Source organism: Cololabis saira, chromosome 7, assembly GCF_033807715.1.
Source record: "Cololabis saira isolate AMF1-May2022 chromosome 7, fColSai1.1, whole genome shotgun sequence".
NCBI classification, from domain to species: Eukaryota; Metazoa; Chordata; class Actinopteri; order Beloniformes; family Belonidae; genus Cololabis; species Cololabis saira.
In genome coordinates, this window is record NC_084593.1 from 17163247 (window position 1) to 17182184 (window position 18938).

Consider the following 18938-nt stretch of genomic DNA (forward strand, 5'->3'; position numbering starts at 1 on the left):
ATTAAAGAGAAGATAAGAAAACAAAACAAAGCAAAGAAAATAACCCCAACAAAACAAAGAATTTCATACTTTAACACTTAATTTACATGTACAAAAAGGAGTAGGAAGAAGTGTAAACTTATTTAATCCTACCCCCATTCACTAATCATTTATTAACACGTATTTATAATAACTAACTATACTATAATTATACTCACACACTTACCTATACATACATACACATAGTTGAGTATTTCTATATATTTGTACACACATGCCCATATAAATATTTATATAAATATACTTATTTACACCATACTCCATACAATCACACAACCCTACAATCTCTTTATTAACTCCATCTGCTCTATATCTATTTATATATCTACTTACACAAGTATTCACACACATACACACATATAAACCTACATATATATATATATATATATATATATATATATATATATACACATGCATACATACACATATAATTAGCTGCCCATTTCTGTACATAAATATAAACAAATCTACCCATTCACCCTAATAGTGTTATATCAGGCCCCTAAAGCCACTAAATATTTTGTTTTGTTCATTTGTTTTTAAACTGGTTCATGTTTGGACTTTGTTTTAATTCTGAATCCATTCTGTTCCATAGTTTAACTCCACTGACTGATATAGAAAATCCTTTCAATGTTGTTTTCATGTTCTACGAGTCCTAAAATTTAGAGTAGCCCTTAAATTACACCTCCCCTCTCTGTCATAAAACATTTCCTGTAAGTGAGATGTTACAGTAATAAGTTGTTCTGGCACTGTGAGAATGTGACGACGGAGGCCTGGTACCGCACATCCATCCATCCATCTTCTATACCAACTTACAGACTATCCCAGCTGTTTTATTTCTTTATTTCTGTAACACAACATGAACAATATACATAACAGTGACGTCATCATCTCTCTTTCTAAACAGATTACAGTTAACACTGGAGAGAAGCAGGACAGAGACAGGATTAGCTTTGAATGACTATTGAATCACATCAAGACACTGTGACACATTCTGAGATGCGGTGAAAGGACAGGTGATGCGTTCGCTTCCCTTTAAGAGTAAACCTGCGAGGGTTTGACAGGTTGATGCACCTTTATCAGCGTACAGCGAGAGCCGGCCTCCCTCCCGGTGGACACGCAGCACAACTCTGGAATAACAGGACATCAATCAATACTATATGTTCAGTTCGTCCACCAAGAATGAGATACAGGTTTATTTAGTGTTAAGATTCTATATATTAGCTTCCCTTATTTACCAGAAACACGGCTACATCTAAATGCAAACTGTTAAGAAAAGATATCAGTTCACTAAATATGACTTATCATGAAAAGAACTTCATTCTGCTTGCAGGCACTACGGCAAAAAATTGTATTTTTCAAAAACTGGAAATCAGAAAAATCCCCAGCACCCAAACAGTGGATCAATGAACTTGTATCATATATAGCACTCCAGAAAAAATATTGTATTCTGTTAGAAAAAAAACCTAGGAACTTTGACCTTATTTGGGGACCCTTTTTGGATTTCTTTGCCTTTATTTGACGAGCTAATGATCTGATTCATCTACTGCATTAAAGAATGTGTTTTTCTGGACGTGATTATTTACTCTATTATTCATTTGCTCCAGTATTGTTATGCATATGTGAAAAGAAGCTAAATGGTTTTGAATGATGTGTATATTTCATTAATACAGTACATTAATATATTATAAATATTATTTATATTTCTTACTCTACTGCCCTTATTTTTAACAACTTGTGCTTTTTATTATTTTACCTCTTTTCTTATCATTTTATTTCCTTTTTTTGGTATTTAAGCGTACTCTTAAATTAAATACTTTCTGAAAACTGCGAATGAAATGTACCTGCAGTACTCTACTGCCCTTAGTTTTCAGCAACTTGTGCTTTTTATTATTTTACCTTCTTTTCTCATAATTTTATTTCATTTTATTTGTTATTTACTGTCTAATTATGTCTTGCCGCTTTTAATGTTGAAGTAAAGCACTTTGAATTACCTTGTGTTGAATTGTGCTATACAAATAAACTTGCCTGGCCTTGCCTTATTATTATTATGTATTCATTTTTGTTTAATTATTGTTATGAAAAGTTAAAAAAGGGGAAAATATTGATATTTCTATTGTTATTGTAAATCTTATTTTTTCCATTGCCCTCAATAGATATATCTAAAAAAAAAAAAAAGAAAGAGAAGATGCACGATTCCATGCTTACTTGAAGCTGTTCCTCCACCTGAAGGCCTGTCAACGACGACATCCTTCGGGTTGTGTGGTTTGGGATATTTAGCTGCCGGCTGACGCTGATCAGACTTTACTTGAAAACATCCTGGAACAGACGGAGAAAAATGTCAAAAATAAAAGGCACAGAGGCCACATAAATCCTGATTAAATGAAGGGGGGTCCTCTTACACCTGATCTGTATGGACGGTATGGAAATAGAAAGAGTATACGAAAATACGTTCCTGGGGGTAATAATTGATGATAAACTTTGCTGGAAATCACATATAAATAGTGTAAAATCAAAAATGTCTAAAACCCTAGCAATATTAAGTAAAACAAATGATATCTTCTGTCAAAGAGCACAGTTTTTGATGTATAACTCACTCATAGTTCCATACATGACTTATTGTGTGGAGGTATGGGGTAACACCTATAAAACAAATACAAACCCTATTTTCTTATTGCAGAAAAGAGCTTTAAGGATAATTAATAGATCTGACTATAATGAACCAACAAATAATCTCTTTATTAAATATAATACTCTAAAATTCCATGACATAGTAGAGCAGAAAACTGTTTTATTTGCCTTTAAAGTCCAGCAGAAACTGCTTCCAAACTACATTCAGGATTTGTTCCAAATAAAAGAAACCCGCTATGACCTGAGGGGGAAACTCATGTTTGAGACGACGACAGTAAGAACAAATATTAAAAAGAGATGGACATCAATTAAGGCAAGAGAAATATGGAATAGTTGTGACAACGACCTAAAAATGTGCAGTTCTATCTACAAGTTCAAGAAAATGCTTAAAGAAAATATTGTAAATAAATATAAAACACTATAACTATAAAGTATATTATCAAAAACATTCTAGAATGTAAAAAGTCAATTTTATATTTTGTCTTATTTATTTTTTGACTTCTTTATGCATTGTTTGTTTTTCATGGATTAATGCTAATGTCTCAGATTTAAGTTGATCACAAGATAAAAAGGGTCTTAGAAGCTGCGGCTTCAGCTACACCTTTTCGGCAAAAGCAATGTTTATTTTACATTTTTTGTTTTGTAAAAATGGCTTAACTTGTACAAGGCTCAAGACCGAAATAAAGACCATTCATTCATTCATTCATTCATTCATTCATTCATTCATTCATTCATTCATTCATTCATTCATTCATTCATTCATTCATTCATTCATTCATTCATTCATTCATTCATTCATTCATCTGAGAGGAAGACCCACCTGGGTTGAGCAGCTTCTCCGCTGCTCTGTTCTCCTGGTATCTGCGGAGGATGGTTTCTACTTTCCTCTGGTTGGTTCTGGTGTCGGGGTTGACGATGATTTCTGTCATTTTCAGATTGTTCTTGATGGCCGTCGTGGCCGTGGAGCGAGCCAGCGAGGGCAGCATCGCCTGATACTCTCGATCTGTGAAGTCTGACGCTCGATGCTGAACATCACTGATGCTGAAAGGATACATTTAAAAAAAAGAAGAAGAAGCTAATTAATACTAATTACCTAGGGTTGTTTAATCCATCTACATGAGGGTATTTTTAGATTTTTCTCTTGGCAAATAGTTATGTGTTTCTTCCAACACACTATCTGAGCTTCTCATCATGATGAAATGCAGCAATGAAACCTTTACCACTGTTACACTATTGAGAGTTACATAAACAGCACCCATTTACTCACAGGATTTAAGTCAATTTATAGAGTTGGCTGTATAAAGATATGAATTAATTTTTAAATTTGAACTTGAGTACAACTTAGGGCTAGAGATCGATTCAAATGTCAAGAATCGATTCGATTCCGATTCTTAAGATTCAGAATTGATTATCAAGATTTGATTCGATCCGATTCCGATATTGATTTGGGTTAGTGTTATTAAAACTGTTTTTTCAGCTGTTGCATGAATTATATGACTGTAGTTCTGCAACATATTAATACTAGTATTATATTGAGATTCAACAGCAAGTATTGCAGCTAATGATGCTGTAAGGACCAATCACCTCCCAGAATGCTGATAGAACTGCTTTCTGAAACATTGTGTGGGTCAGAATTACCAAACAGATCCAGGGCAGGAAACAGAGAAGGATCAAATCGGTTTTATTTTTTTCCACATTCCGTTTGAACTTTTTCCATTTTCGGTCTATTTCGGTTTTTAATTTTTGAGAATTTGGTTTTTAGCATTTTATGCAAATGTAACCCCAAGACAGTATATAAAGTAATGAAATATAGACAAATTATGCGATTATAACTGAAAACGTTAATGTTTTCATACCTTTAAACATTTTTAAAAGCAAAAAAAATGGCACCAGTTATTCTTGTGTCCAAGAAAACATTCCTTTTTTGGGCGTAAACAAAAAAATACCAAAAGTTGTAATGATGAAAAAAAAAATTGATCTTTAGACATACAAATCAATTTTGAGGAATTAATATGAGAATCGATTTAGAATCGGAAAATCGATTTTTTTCAACACAGGCCTAGTAAAACTTTACTAATCCAATAAGGGAATTTATATTGTTGCAGTAAACTTAAGTACTGATGAAAAATCATTTAACAGACTGTTGGAAAAGTGGAAGTGCAGCATCATCTCAGGCAGCTGAGCTGACGATGTCATGTATGGAGTTGTAGCAAAGCTACAAATGAACCGTTATTGGAAAAACAGCCAACAGTTTGATAATCAGGGCGCTTCACAGTAACATGTCCAGAAAACTCTCCTCCTTCACTCTTCTTACCCTTTCTGCAGTTTCTTTCTGCTCATACCGTCTACAAATCTGCGTAAAGAAGCCGAGGCTGGACGTGCGTGTGCATTTCTAAATTTCCAGTGTGTTTTATGTTCCAAGGAGCTCACGTGACTGATGATGACCAAGGACAGAAATGGTTTAAAACTTCCTTCTCTTCGCTCTGTTTGCCCAACATCTGCAACAACTCCTCTTTAAGCCGTCAGGATTTGGGGTCTTATTCAGGGCAGGGCTTTAGACAGCTCTGTAAGCTCCGTGTAAATAACTCACCGCCACGGCTGCTCATCGTGACAGATGTTTAAAGAAAAAAGTGCCAGTACTAAAAACAAAAAAAATAGTTAAACCGTTACAGTATCCAAACCATCAAAATGTAAACTATGGAGTAAAACTGTGGAACAGCCTGAACATGGAGCTAAGAAAAAGTCAAAACATATCACAATTTAAAAAAAGATTAAAAGAAACATTCTAATCAAAATACAGATGTGAATAGTAGATATGTACATTTATTAATATATGTAGATATATAGATGTATATTATGGATATAGATATGTTATATGTAGGTATGTATAGGGATATATTGAGTTGTATTATACGTACAGTATTTGTGTGTCTATATCTCTATTAATATATATTGATTTATGATATATTTAGATATGTCGATGTATAGATTTATAGTAATTTTTATGTATATAATTGGAGGTAAATATATGAACCAGTGTATATATAGCATATCTACTCTTATATAGTTATTCAAGTATATTGTTATACCATTGCTGTCTATTGTTCTGTATTATATTGTAGTATTATAGTAAAGTAATGATAATGTAATAATATGCATTATAATTACTTTTATTAGTACATACATAGTAGCACAACTAAATGCTGGGCGTTTGTTTTGTTTTCTTTTGTTTGCCTTGATTTGTGTATATATGTATATATATTTGTATTCTATTTTTTACTTTTTTGTACTCTTTTTTGCACGTTTGAAATAAAATCTTCAAATCAAAATCAAATCAAGCAATAATCTTACCTGGATTTAGTCAACAAGGTATAAACCTCCTGCAGCAACAGCTCAGCTGCTCCTGGTTTAGAGTGGATGGTTCCTTCGACGGCGTCTTTACTCAAGTGCAGACGATGCTTTTGTAATGACTGGAACAAGAAACACTTGAACTGATCACTTGGATGGAGAAGGAAACCACTTCACGACTACTGGAGAGTTTTATCATGAAGGATTCATGTTTCATAGTCTCTGCTGGGGCATATCGGGCTTTTTTGTCAGGAATGAATTGGCTTTCTGTGCCTAGCTGGTGCAAAACTGATTTCTGACACTGACTGAGTGCAATTCTACACAATGTTACACTACATTAAAAATGATGTCTTGGTTGCATATTTTATGTTCATTACATCCTTAAAAAATTCAGCACAGAGCTATCTGCAGTTAAACAGTGTTCATCAGTGTAGGATTGGATTATCGGTAAATACAAGCTATTACTTAAGCAGCTGGGAACGGTAATTTTATTTAGCTTCTTATTCAAAGTGGAATTAATTAAAAAGTGAACAAAACATAATGCCAAACATCATTATCTTACTAACCAAACTCCTATTTGGAATTGCATTTCTTGCACACATAAATGCCTGGCGTGATGAGCAAGCATCATGTTGGATGTGTAAACACGAAAGTCGTGGTAATGACACATGACGTGACTTGCTGTGTTATTAATACGCTGTTTTACTAGAACAGGCTGTTTGAGAACGCCTCTACACACAGACAGAAGCACGTCTCATAACTGCATGATCAACTGTCTCAGTCTGACATGCATTAGTTCCTCAGAGACCCAACTTTAGATTTCACTATTTCCTCTTTTTCTTCAGAAAAAAAGATACATTTTCATTCAGACTTTGCTGTATTCATTTACATTTTTTGAGATTTTAGGCTATGTACCTGAATATAATAGTAAAATGCAATACCCTTAATCAAAGCTCTTGAATTTATGCTACTGTTAGATTAAGCTTTCAGAGAACTACAACCAGTACTCGAGTTGAGGGGGGATGAGGGGGGATGGCATCCCCCCCTGAAATAAAAACGGTCAAAATCATCCCCCCTGTAAAACTGCCATCCCCCCTTTCCATCCCTTATGTCATTTCATCAATAAATGTGGTTTTACTGCTATTTCAACATTTAGAGTCATCACCAGAAAAATAACACCAGAAAAATAACTTATTTGACAATTTTCACCTGTTTCAAGTAAATTTTCACTTGAAATAAGTAGAAAAAATCTGCCAATGGGACAAGATTTATCTTCTCATTACAAGCAATAAAATCTTGTTCCACATGCAGATTTTTCTACTTATTTTAAGTGAAAATCTACTTGAAACAGGTGAAAATTGTTGTTTTTTTGCAGTGATGAGTCTTGTTTTAAGTGTAATGAGATTTTTTTTACTAAAATGAGACATTTTAACTAGAAATAAGACAAATATTATTGTTAAGATTTTGAGTTTTTGCAGTGATCCATTTTACTTATCCTGTGAAGGACAGAGTCATATTGATAAGTTCAGAAAACTGTTTTTATTTTTTATGTTTTGATGTACTTGATGTAAGCCCAGTGGATATTTAAAGCTTACAGAAGGCTGCATTTAACTGCTGCTATGTCATTCCGGCAGTATTTCTGCAGGTGTTTTGGTCAGTGCCATTATTTGTATTATATTACATTATTTGTAATCAGCTCAAATTATCTGTCCCTAATATGATAAAATCCACCATCCCCCCTGATTTTTTTTAACAACTCGAGTACTGACTACAACTAAAGTATCAAAACATTGTTTCTCCTACACAGAACAAACATAATTTTGATACTTTTCCCACTTTAGAGGAAGAAATCGAGTGAGTTTGGCCACATGTCAACAGGAAATTAATGATAGGATATAGGCTGTGGCACCAAATATCTATTTCAATTTTGGAGTTGGTACCTCTTGTTGTGAACAAATGAACAGTGTGACAAACTTAGCCATGTTTCTATTTCAGGCCCAGGCCGGCTGAACAGAATGAAGAGGTATTTCTTCACGGCTCATTATAGTGTTGGATTCCTGCTTCTTGTTACCTGCTGTATCCAGTTCCAGTTCTTCAGCTTGGCACAGACTGAAACGCCTTTGTCATATGAATGCAAAGCAAAGTCTCGGGGGTAATAATGAGAACATATCTCTGCCATAAGGTAACCATTGGAAAAATCTCTGGAAATGAAAAATAGGGATAACAGGCTGAGTATATATTGCACAACATTGGAAATCATTGGAAAGCACCGCGTTGAGCCGCATTTTGTAATAAAGCCGCATTTTGTAATAAACTGCCGCATTTTCTAATAAACTACCCCAACGCATTTTGTAATACATTTTGCCGCATTATGTAATAAGTTATTACATTTTGAGAAGATTATTACAAAATGCACTTGCAACTTTTGTATTCTCTACAAAATGTAATAACATGGTGGATTAAGTAATAACAATTCTAAAGCATAGTTTATTTGTTTGTTATTGGCCTATATAATTCCAAACTTCAAATAGGCAAAGTTATATTTGGAGTATTATACATATATTTTTGCAATAACTTATTACATAATGTGGCAAAATGTATTACAAAATGGGGCAGTTTTTTTTACAAAATGCTGCTTTATTACAAAATGAAATGACAAAGTTATTACATTTTGGACGTCAACACACCGTGTTTCTGTACTCTTTAACATAATATAGACAAGCAGTATAAATATTGATATAATGGGTAAATTAAGTGTTGAGCTTTATGTTTGTTTGTTTGTGTTTGTTTACCTGCGCACATTGTTGGGATACAATGACAGATTGAAGGTGTGCAGCCATTTGAAGACTTCTCTGGCCAGCCCTGTGTTTCTGCTGCGTTGGTTCATGTTCTGTCTGATCAGCTCCTGTTAGGACGTTAGACATGAATTACTGCTCTCATGCTTAGTTTTTAAAAAGTATCTGGTGGTAGTTGATAAGCTATTATAATGTAATGCTCTTAACCTTCCCAGGTGGCATCTCTTCTTTGTTTTGTTTACGTTTCCAGGACAACGACAGTTCAACGCGATACCAGCCGGTTTAGGGCCCGCATAAATGAATAGAGCTACTCTACCGCCCTCTAGCGGACGATCAGAAAATACTATCCATTACAAGCCAATACTATTACTACTACTACTACTACTACTACTACTACTACTACTACTACTACTACTACTAATAATAATAACAATAATAATAATAATAATAATAATAATAATAACGATGATGATGATAATAATAATAATAGTAATGATAATAATAATAATGATGATGATGATAATGATGATAATAATGATGATAATAATACTAATAATAGTAATAATGATAATAATAATAATAATAATAATAATAATAATAATAATAATAAAAAATAATGATGATAAAAACAATAATAATAATAATAATAATAATAATAATAATAATAATAATACTACATGTTCCTATGTCTTTTTTTAAACCAATAATTCAGATACTGCATATAAACATATAAAATATAAATATATAAATATACATATAAAAGAAATATGTGCTTACATATAATAATGTTTGAACCCACTAGTATTATGCAAACATATCTGTAAGACTAACTCAACTGCTTTTGTGGGCTTTGAATATGTCATATGTCAGTGTGAGGGAAAGATTACCACAGCAGTCGTGACATGTGTCGTGGGCAAAAAAGAAAGAAAGAAAGGAACAGAAATTTTGAATGCACAAAGTTTAAAAACAACTTTTAATCATCTAGTAGTCTTTTCAATACAAAATCTACAACAGTAGGGATACTTTAGTGTGCATTTATGACATAAAAATCTAATGTAGAGTTTTTTTCTTTTCTTGCGTATAAAGTGCATCTCTAGGTCTCGTAGCTTTTTTGTAACTGCTAGGGTCTTTTTTTTAACAGATACAGAGCAGAAAAAATATGCCTTTTTCTGTATGTTTAATGTATTTATTTATTCATTTTTGACTATAGTCAGTTCAGGGGACCCTGCTGGAGCCACGGCCATCACATCTGCAAACGTCCGAGTTGGGAATCGGGCCAGCTCCGCACAGCTTGGGACTGTCAACCTCACAGTTGCTGCTCTGTGGCTAATTCAAATTAATTACTTTCACTGTGTCATGACTAGCATTAAAGTTAGGAGGATTTGGTGATGCTGCTATGCTTTTTAATTCAAAGGCATCTTTATTTAAGTCTGTCATTGATACTGCAGGTAGCTCTTGAGTCTGTTGGGCAGAGGAAGGTGTGACAGCAGGTGGAGTCTGTCACGGCCGACACGATTCCTGATGCACTGACGACACAACTGGATCAATCGTCGTGGGGTAGCTATGAAAGAGGAGAAAGTAAAAACAAAACATGTAAAAGGCAGTAGAATTAAGTAGTTACAGATAAAGCCAAGTCTAAATTTTAGAAATATCAGTTGGACAGTTGAAATGTCTAAAACGTATTTCAGTGCCATGATTTTATCTTATTATCATTATTGTATATCGTGTTGGTCTCAGGCAAGTAAATCTGTCTTAAAACCCATCAGGTCACTCCACAAACAAGCCCTGAAAATCTTAGATAGAAAATCACGTCAGTATCATCACTGTGCTATACTTAACATGTATAAAATGCTCAGCTTCGATAATTAGGGCCCGAGCACTTACAGTGCGAAGGCCCAATTGTATCTGTAGGAAATGTTCTCGTTTTTTTTTTTTTCCTTCTTCCGACAAAATGAGGGCCTTTTTGCCCCCCTAAACGTGCCCCAAAAGTCACCAAATTTTGCATGCAAACCGGGCCTGGCGAAAAATTATATATTTAAAGGTTTGCATTAATGGGCGTGGCAAAATGGCTCAACAGCGCCCCCTAGAAAACTTTGTGCTTTAAGCCCCACAATACGGTTTGAAGTACGTTTGACGTCCCTGACACAAATAAACTTAATAAATAAAAAATAAATAAATAAGCGTATACCTTCATAAAGCAGTAGAAAGCCCTCTGTTAGACTGCTGGGTGGAGCGACGTCTACCGGCCTCTGAAACTCTGTGTTCCTGGCGTTAATGTCGGCACCAAAGTCCAGCAGCAGCCTCACGACAGGTGTGCAGTCTTTCTCTGCTGCTGCGTGTAAAGGTGAATCCAGGTATCTGCCTTTCTGTACGTTTGCACCTGCATGGAGCACAAGTTGATTAATTATTTTAAACACGATCAGCATTAGGGGTTGGACGATACGGGTAACTCACGATTCAATACTGTGGCGATATGTGGCCCACGATAACGATAATATCACAATACACGATATCTCCGATATTTGATATATTGTAATAAATTTCAACAACGATATATCACCATATATGTGACTGAAAAAGAAAAAAATACCCATAAAAAGGAAATGTCTGTAGTTATGCATTTATTCAAACTTCATATAATGTACAAAGAAAGTGCATTTGCATAGAGCCTCACTGCCTCCTAGTCTTGTAAATGTAAACACTGTACAGCTGGACAAATGGAAGTGCATGAACAATAGTGCGGTGACAACCGCGTAAATCCATTATGTGTGTTTTAATAAAATATCAATATTTGCCGTCAGTATAACGATTATTTATTGTGACAGAGAGCGCAACAATATATTGCAATATCGATTTTTTTCCCCACCATTAATCAGCATCATATACAGATTTTCCTCATATTCCGTTGTAATAAAATAGTTTGTTTTTTTTAGCATTTGCAGTTTGATCTCTACGGAAGCGTATTGCATTCACTTGAAAAAAAATAAATCTGCTCTGTTTTTCTGAATTAACGAGATATTATCTCAGAATTCTGAGAAAAGTTTTAATGAAAAAAAAATAATTCTGCTCTGTTTTACTGATTTAACCAGATTCCTCACAACACGCAAGAAGCTGTAATAAATTGCTGTAAGCAAACATATTCCTATCCAGTTTAATCCAGTTTTATTTTGCTTTTGGTTTGAAAAATGTGGAAGATACTCTTGTCTTTAAGTTATATCGATGGTATTGTTAGTAGTTTGTCAACTTTGCGCAGGCACCTCGGGCCTTTGTGGTAGTGAGAGCTTCTCGCAGGTTGTAAACAGAGCAGATTTATATGTTTTCATTAAAACTTTTCTCGGAATTCTGAGATAATTATCTCGTTAATTAAACAAAACAGAGCAGATCTTTTTTTTAAATTAAAATTTTATCTTGTTAATTTAGAAAAACAGAGCAGATTTTTTTTAATTAAAATTTTATCTCGTTAATTCAGAAAAACAGAGCAGATTTTTTTTTTTCTCAAATGAATGCAATACGCCTCCATAGATCTCAGGTGTTTTTAGTGTAACATGTATTTTTCAGTCTTTTGCCATATTGTAAGGATGCTTTTATTTTTCTCAGTCCATTATATTTGTGTCTTTGTCTGTTCATGGTCACATATCCCCCGCACGTGTGTGTGTGTGTGTGTGTGTGTGTGTGTGTGTGTGTGTGTGTGTGTGTGTGTGTGTGTGTGTGTGTGTGTGTGTGTGTGTTTGTGTAAAGGTTTACGTAGCCATACAGTGCAGCGAGCTGACCTTCCCTCAGGAGTTTCCTGGCACACTGCAGCTCCTGGCAGATGCAGGCGGTATAGAGCGCCGTGCCCAGGTGAGGGATGTCCATGTCCACATCTGCCCCCCAAGTCACCAGAGCCTCAACACAACCATAATGACCTGGATGTAATGAAGCGTGAACACACTAATCAGCAAGTGACATTGTGAATTAACTCTCCAAGCTGTCTACTCAGTTCATGTTGAGATTTATTTTGTAGAGCCGTTTGTCAAGCCGTAGGATTTATTTATTTTTCTTTTTTGGAAAGGGCAATGCAGCACAACAAAGGACATGAATGCAGGTTAAATCACACAATCCAGTGTAATGGGGGAATCTTTATTGGAAATCATCAATAACAAAAAAAGCTGTCACTAACGCTTCTTACACTGCAAAAACTCAAAATCTTACCAGGAATATTTGTCTTATTTTTAGTTAAAATGTCTCATTTTTGGTCAAAAAATCTCATTACACTTAAAAGTCATTACCAGAAAAATAACTTGTTATTTGACAATTTTCACCTGTTTCAAGTAAATTTTCACTTGAAATAAGTAGAAAAATCTGCCAGTGGGACAAGGTTTATCTTCTCATTACAAGCAAAAAAATCTTGTTCCACTGGCAGATTTTTCTACTTATTTTAAGTGAAAATCTACTTGAAACAGGTGAAAATTGTTGTTTTTTTCCAGTGATGAGTCTTGTTTTAAGTGTAATGAATGAGACATTTTAACTAGAAATAAGACAAATATTCTTGTTAAGATTTTGAGTTTTTGCAGTGTATTGCCTCAACGCCGGGACTGTAAATGCAGAATATGGCTTTCTAAAGCCAGTTTTTGTATTTCAGTCACCATGGATTCTGCTAGTAAAGCGGATACTGGATGACTGTGGTTTATCTCACCTCTGGCTCTCAAACATGGAATAACATTGACTGGTTGAAACTAACTGTTGAGCAAAGGTTGAAAGATACATTTCTGCAAAAATGGCCGAGTGAACTCTATGTGATATTTATGAGTTTAAGCAAGAGTTTAAGCTAAAACAGTACTTATTGTGTCAAAAAGTATAGACAGGGCATATGTAATTTTAGGATGAATAACACCAGAATCCCAAAAGTCACTGGAAGGTATAAAGATCTGGATAGAAGTCAGAGATTCTGTAACCTCTGGAATGTCAACTGTATTGGAGATGAGTTTCATATTTTGTTCGAATGTAAAAATGTAAATATAATGAATCTCAGACAAAAATATTTACCAAAGTATTATAAAAACCCTATGTTTACATTGATTTTGTTACTACAATCTAATACGTTAAATGTTATTTATAAATTAGCCGCCTTTTTGAAGAATGTCCTTCCTCTGTTCAAATTTATTTTGCCAGATTGAGTATTTTAATTGAACATGTACAGCCCGCCACTTGCTATAAATGTACAATCGTTTGTATACTTGTGCTCGATACCATGTGATCATGGGGAGTTAAATAAATAGATGATGATGATGATGATGATGATGATGATGATGATGATGATGATGATGATGATGATGATGATGATGAGTAATTAATATAGGCCAGAGGTTATTTCTAATAAGAATAATTCTCAATATTTTGTCACGGTGTACCTTTGCTGGCCGCTTCATGCATCGGTGAAGGGTGGAATACAAGACTCTGAGGTCTTGCTCCGTTTTCCAGAAGGATCTCAGTGCATGCCACACTGCCCACCGCACAGGCGTTGAACAAAGGGGTGACCCCATCAATTGTAGAAGCGTTGACCTGTAAAAAAAAAAAAACATTTCCCTTTTATTGTTATTTTTCTGTCCTTGTTTAACCATACAAGTTGACTGATAGCAGCCGCCTGAGGGAGCACTTGGAAGGGGACCAGCAATTTAATCGCTCTGCAGTGATTGTGGCTGGAGAGCAGGAGCGCTGTTTATTTGTTATCCCCATCCAAGAGTTTTCCAGCCATGGAAGAGACATTTGACCTGTGCTGAATTGCAACATTCAAGAGTCTTTCGAGCAAAGTGTGTGACTTACATTTGCTCCTGCATCAGTGAGAGCTCTGACACAGGCCACATGGTCTCCGATGCAGGCCTCGTGAAGCGGCGTCACATGGTCTATGGTCAGAACATTCACATTGTGACCCTGGAAATAGAATTAAATAGCCACAGAAATTTAGTGCGGACAAATATTCTAACGTGCATTATAGGCAATGGGTGTCAAACTCTGCTGTTAGCCATTATTTAGGCTTATTTCACAAACCCCTTCTCCCCCACAGTTGTGGTTGTAACTAACTGACAAGCTGCACCATAAAATCACATTTCAAAATTAGGGATTGATGAGCTCGATTAAGTTCCAGATCCAACTGAGGCCAATAAATCACAATGTGAATTATTGTAATGATATCATAGCTTTGTCGCGGGTTTATCCGACTTGAATACGGCACTGTAGGCTTTGCAACCCAGTCCTCCATCTGTGAGCAGCAGAACGGCCAATGTGAGTGAGAAGCTTTTCCAACGCGTTCACAGTCTCGTCTGGCCGGCCGTCCTCATTATTTTCGATACAAACTAGTCTGGGTTCTCTGGATTTGAATTTGATTTCCATGGGGCAGTGCCAATGAGGCGTGTGATGAAGGCAGAGCAACAAGAGTCATATCAACAAAAGCCGTGGCGTAGAAACCCTGGTGATTGACTGTTGTCTGTTTTTGCAATAAAAAAACTTGTTTTTCCAAGGTGTTACTTGCAAATCTGCAGCACATGTTGGTTGTTTTAAATAGTGGCTCTCTGACACTGGTTCTGTATTTTCTGTACCAGAGGAACTGGCTCAGAAATAAGGGGATTAACAGTCACATTCCCTGTTAAATGTGCTTGGCTGTCCAGGTCAGTCAGCTTCTTCTCAAGACTGATATTTTTATATACATTTACATTATATGTGATCATTTAACCCATCTGCAGATACAGTATGACATACATTCATATTGTCTTTAGCCAGACCTTGTGTCTGATCTAGCTTTTACAACCTTTTGTCCAGAAATTATAAAAATCTTTAGCAATCATAATTATGAACTTGTATGTTAACATGTGAGACTGTATGTTACCAGTTGACTGTTAAGCATCATATGTAAATAACTGTGGCAAAAGGAGGTGAACGATAGTCTTTGTCCATTGTGTAAACTTGGTAAACCATAATGTGCTCTTGACACAAATTTAATAAGCAATTTAATTGAATAAACTTGACAATTATTGCTCCTTAGAGGGGGAGAGAGCGAGAGAGTAGATAACTCCATTGCAATCCGTGACCCTGATCCACTCCTCCCTCTCTTTATCTGACAGGAAATCTGCGAAGACGCTGAACTCAATTTATTGGGACAAGAGGTGGCTACAAAAGACTCCATTTGTGCAGATGAGAGGACTCTTTTGAGGATTGTGTTCTGTTCACCTGTAAAATGAGGGTCTTCAGGGCCAGGAGACGGCCCTGGCAGGCAGCATCATGGAGGGGGGAGCGGTCCGCCCACGATCCTGTGACAGGAATAAGAATTTAGTGTTTTACCTCCAGTTGCATTTGTTGTTGGGAGAGTAGCAGGGGCGCCACCAGGGGGGGCGGGAAGGGGTGGCCCCGGCCCCCCCTGCAAATTTGCTCGCCACCCCACTTGCCTCAATAAAAAAAAAGAAAAAAACACTTGCCAGTCATATAGATTCTATCGTCAGTTATACAGTACGTTTCATCCAAAATCATTTGGGCCAAAGTATTTCTGAGCCTAATAATAAAAAAATATATATAAAAATAAATAAATAAATAAAAATAAAATAAATATACAGTCATATATATCTATCTATATATATACATACATATATATATATATATATATATATAGGCTATATATATATATATATATATATATATTTTATATATAATATAATAAAATAAATATATATGATATATTAAAATATATATGATATATATTATACCTTAAAAAAAAAAAAAAATATATATATATATATATATATATATATATATATATATATATATATATATATATATATATATATATATATATATATATATATATATATATATATATATATATATATATATACTGTATATATATATATATATATATGCATTTCTGAGCCTGTATGCCAGAACAGTATAATAAAATCCTGTAATGATAGCTTTTAGTTTTGGCTTTTAGTTTTTAGAATTTAATGGGTCCCCTATGAAACATTTTTGGAGGCCCCTGGAGAGTAGAGCAAGTTTTACATCCGACACCGTAGAAGAACGAAGTGTAACCCTTCAGATCACGTTCTTTTTCTTCTTCTTCGTCTTCTTTTGCAATGATGTGACTAACAGTGCTGTAAAATTCTCGATGCATTAAAGTCATTGCTACCAGACTCTATTTCCATGACAAAACTAATTAAAAAATGAGGCAAAAAAGAAAAAAAAAAAGGCTTTGGCAGTTTAATTGAAAAATGATTTCCCCACCCATGAATCACACCTGAGTCAATGTCCAGAATAACAGCTGATGCGTTCCACACTCTATCATCATCACACTCCGCGCACTCCGTACTATCCATAAATTACAGATAATATCAACTAAATGTTTTCTATCAAAGTCCCACTGTTTTATTCATGCAGCCTATTTTTCTTGACTGACATTAATTTGAAATACAGACATAAAGGAGCAGCTAGAGACATCAAACAGATTTCTTCTAACAAGGAAGACCATATCTACAGGACCGTGACTAATACCCCGAGCTTAGCTAATTAGTATTCCCTTTGAATGATAGCTGCAGATTATGTTGTCGACGTTGTCTCACTTGCCCCAGAATGTGCCTTCTAACCGCCTGTCCCTGAGAACGTGGAGTGTTGTTGGTTTGCTGCGTGAATGTGAAAGGGTGCACTGCATATCTGGGAATGGAAACTAGGGCAGGATGAGGGTGGGGGAGGGAAGAAAAAGATATCATGACTTTGTTCTATTAATACATTCGAGAGAAAAAAGGCTGCTGGGCCCAACGGTGTCTTCATTTAATATTGAATATACACTTTAGGAATTATAAGTGGTTATTAAGCATGAAATGAAAGAAAAGGGAGCATTAATTCATATATGAAAGCGGCCTATGTGACAATGTGAATACAGTTAATGGCTTTTGTATTCATTGGATTAGGAATGCAGTATTTTTAGCTCCATCTGGAAATACAGAAATCGTGTATGAAAACAGGGAGTGCTTGATATTTGAGGTTACTACTACATCTGACCTTATAAAACCGAGGTCAAAAGTGTTACTAGCTGTGCACTGTAAACAAAGTCCTTCACTGTGGAACATATGTGCTTCAAATGAACATGAGAAATAAGATTAATAAATAAATAAATAAATAAAATAAGGAAAAAAGAATTCTAACAATGCTTTTGTCTGTTTTGTACTCACTGTGTTGTTGACCATAATCGTAGAACTCTGCCGATATCCGGGCAGCTTCTTTACGGTTCCCACGGACTATGTAGAAGTATGTGAGCAAGTTGAGAGAAATCTTAACAAAGAGCTTAAAGCAGAACAGTGCCAAGATGCTGAGGTAAACATTGGACAACTGGACTGCGAAGGGCTTGCTGGTGAGTTCCGCTGTTGGGTCTGACATTTCCTCTGGCACGTTACAAAAGAGCTTTGGTTATGATGAAGGCAGGATCAGATGCCACTCCAAAAAGCACATGAGTAGCCCACTTTTGCTCTCCGAGCACAGACTGTTTGGCTGGTCCTGACAAAGTGCAGGCTGGAAAAAGGCTGTGCAGCTGCTACTGTGCCTGACAGACACCGCTGCAATGTTATTAAACACACGTGTGTGTGTGGGTTGGTCACAAGTTATGTAAAATTCAATATTACAAATATGTCAGTCACAGATGTGACAACCTCATGCACAAAAATACTGAGTTTGGGATAAAATATACTACTAAAAACAATAAAATTATGTATACAAATCACTTTAGCGCCATGATTTTGCACTGTTGAACATACAAATACATTTAAAATACTTAGTCAAAAAATATAGCATTATAAGCATCTTTAATAAAGCTGAACAACCAAATGTAGATTAAAACTATTTTGTGAAAGTTTTTGAATATGTTATCACATTAAATCCTTCAGGCCATAGTGGCCTGCATATAAACACTATTGGGTAAATGGGTAGATTTGTTTATATTTATGTTCAGAAATTATGTATGTATGTATGTATGTATGTATGTATGTATGTATGTATGTATGTATGTATGTATGTATGTATGTATGTATGTATGTATGTATGTATGTATGTATGTATGTATGTATGTATGTATGTATGTATGTATGTATGTGTGTGTGTGTGTGTGTATAT

The 18938-nt window shown here is 35.1% G+C and overlaps 2 protein-coding genes across 3 annotated transcripts; both read right to left on the bottom strand.

Annotated features, from left to right (window-relative positions):
- Nucleotides 1–1074: 1074 nt before the first annotated feature.
- Nucleotides 1075–8993, bottom strand: spata4 (spermatogenesis associated 4). Its single transcript, XM_061726014.1, has 6 exons — nt 8811–8993; nt 8090–8219; nt 6022–6140; nt 3491–3711; nt 2248–2358; nt 1075–1169 (listed from the first exon to the last, which is right to left on the bottom strand). Exons 1-6 carry the CDS (start codon nt 8903–8905, stop codon nt 1075–1077), a joined length of 771 nt encoding a protein of 256 aa, XP_061581998.1. The 5' UTR covers nt 8906–8993.
- A 776-nt stretch (nt 8994–9769) lies between these two features.
- On the bottom strand, nt 9770–18396 carry asb5a (ankyrin repeat and SOCS box containing 5a). Of its 2 annotated transcripts, none has more exons than XM_061726180.1 (7): nt 18005–18376; nt 16017–16096; nt 14616–14723; nt 14204–14354; nt 12584–12718; nt 11002–11193; nt 9770–10374 (listed from the first exon to the last, which is right to left on the bottom strand). In XM_061726180.1, exons 1-7 carry the CDS (start codon nt 18207–18209, stop codon nt 10247–10249), a joined length of 999 nt encoding a protein of 332 aa, XP_061582164.1. In that variant the 5' UTR covers nt 18210–18376; the 3' UTR covers nt 9770–10246. The 2 variants fall into 2 exon arrangements, 1 of the variants encoding a protein (XP_061582164.1); XR_009782914.1 differs by having other exon boundaries at nt 10237–10374; nt 12568–12718; nt 18005–18396.
- Nucleotides 18397–18938: the final 542 nt, after the last annotated feature.

Bases quoted from the DNA above. Each gene is read 5' to 3' on its own strand.
- spata4 (XM_061726014.1), bottom strand. From the start codon at position 8,905: ATGAACCAACGCAGCAGAAACACAGGGCTGGCCAGAGAAGTCTTCAAA. The intron at 2,359-3,490 runs GTGGGTCTTCCT...CGTCTGTTCCAG, and splicing joins GGAGAAGCTGCTCAACCCAG to GATGTTTTCAAGTAAAGTCT. The intron at 1,170-2,247 runs GTAAGCATGGAA...CTGTTATTCCAG, and splicing joins AGGTGGAGGAACAGCTTCAA to AGTTGTGCTGCGTGTCCACC.
- asb5a (XM_061726180.1), bottom strand. From the start codon at position 18,209: ATGTCAGACCCAACAGCGGAACTCACCAGCAAGCCCTTCGCAGTCCAG. The intron at 12,719-14,203 runs GTACACCGTGAC...CATTACATCCAG, and splicing joins GCATGAAGCGGCCAGCAAAG to GTCATTATGGTTGTGTTGAG. The intron at 10,375-11,001 runs GTATACGCTTAT...CCTCTTTCATAG, and splicing joins CTTTCTACTGCTTTATGAAG to CTACCCCACGACGATTGATC.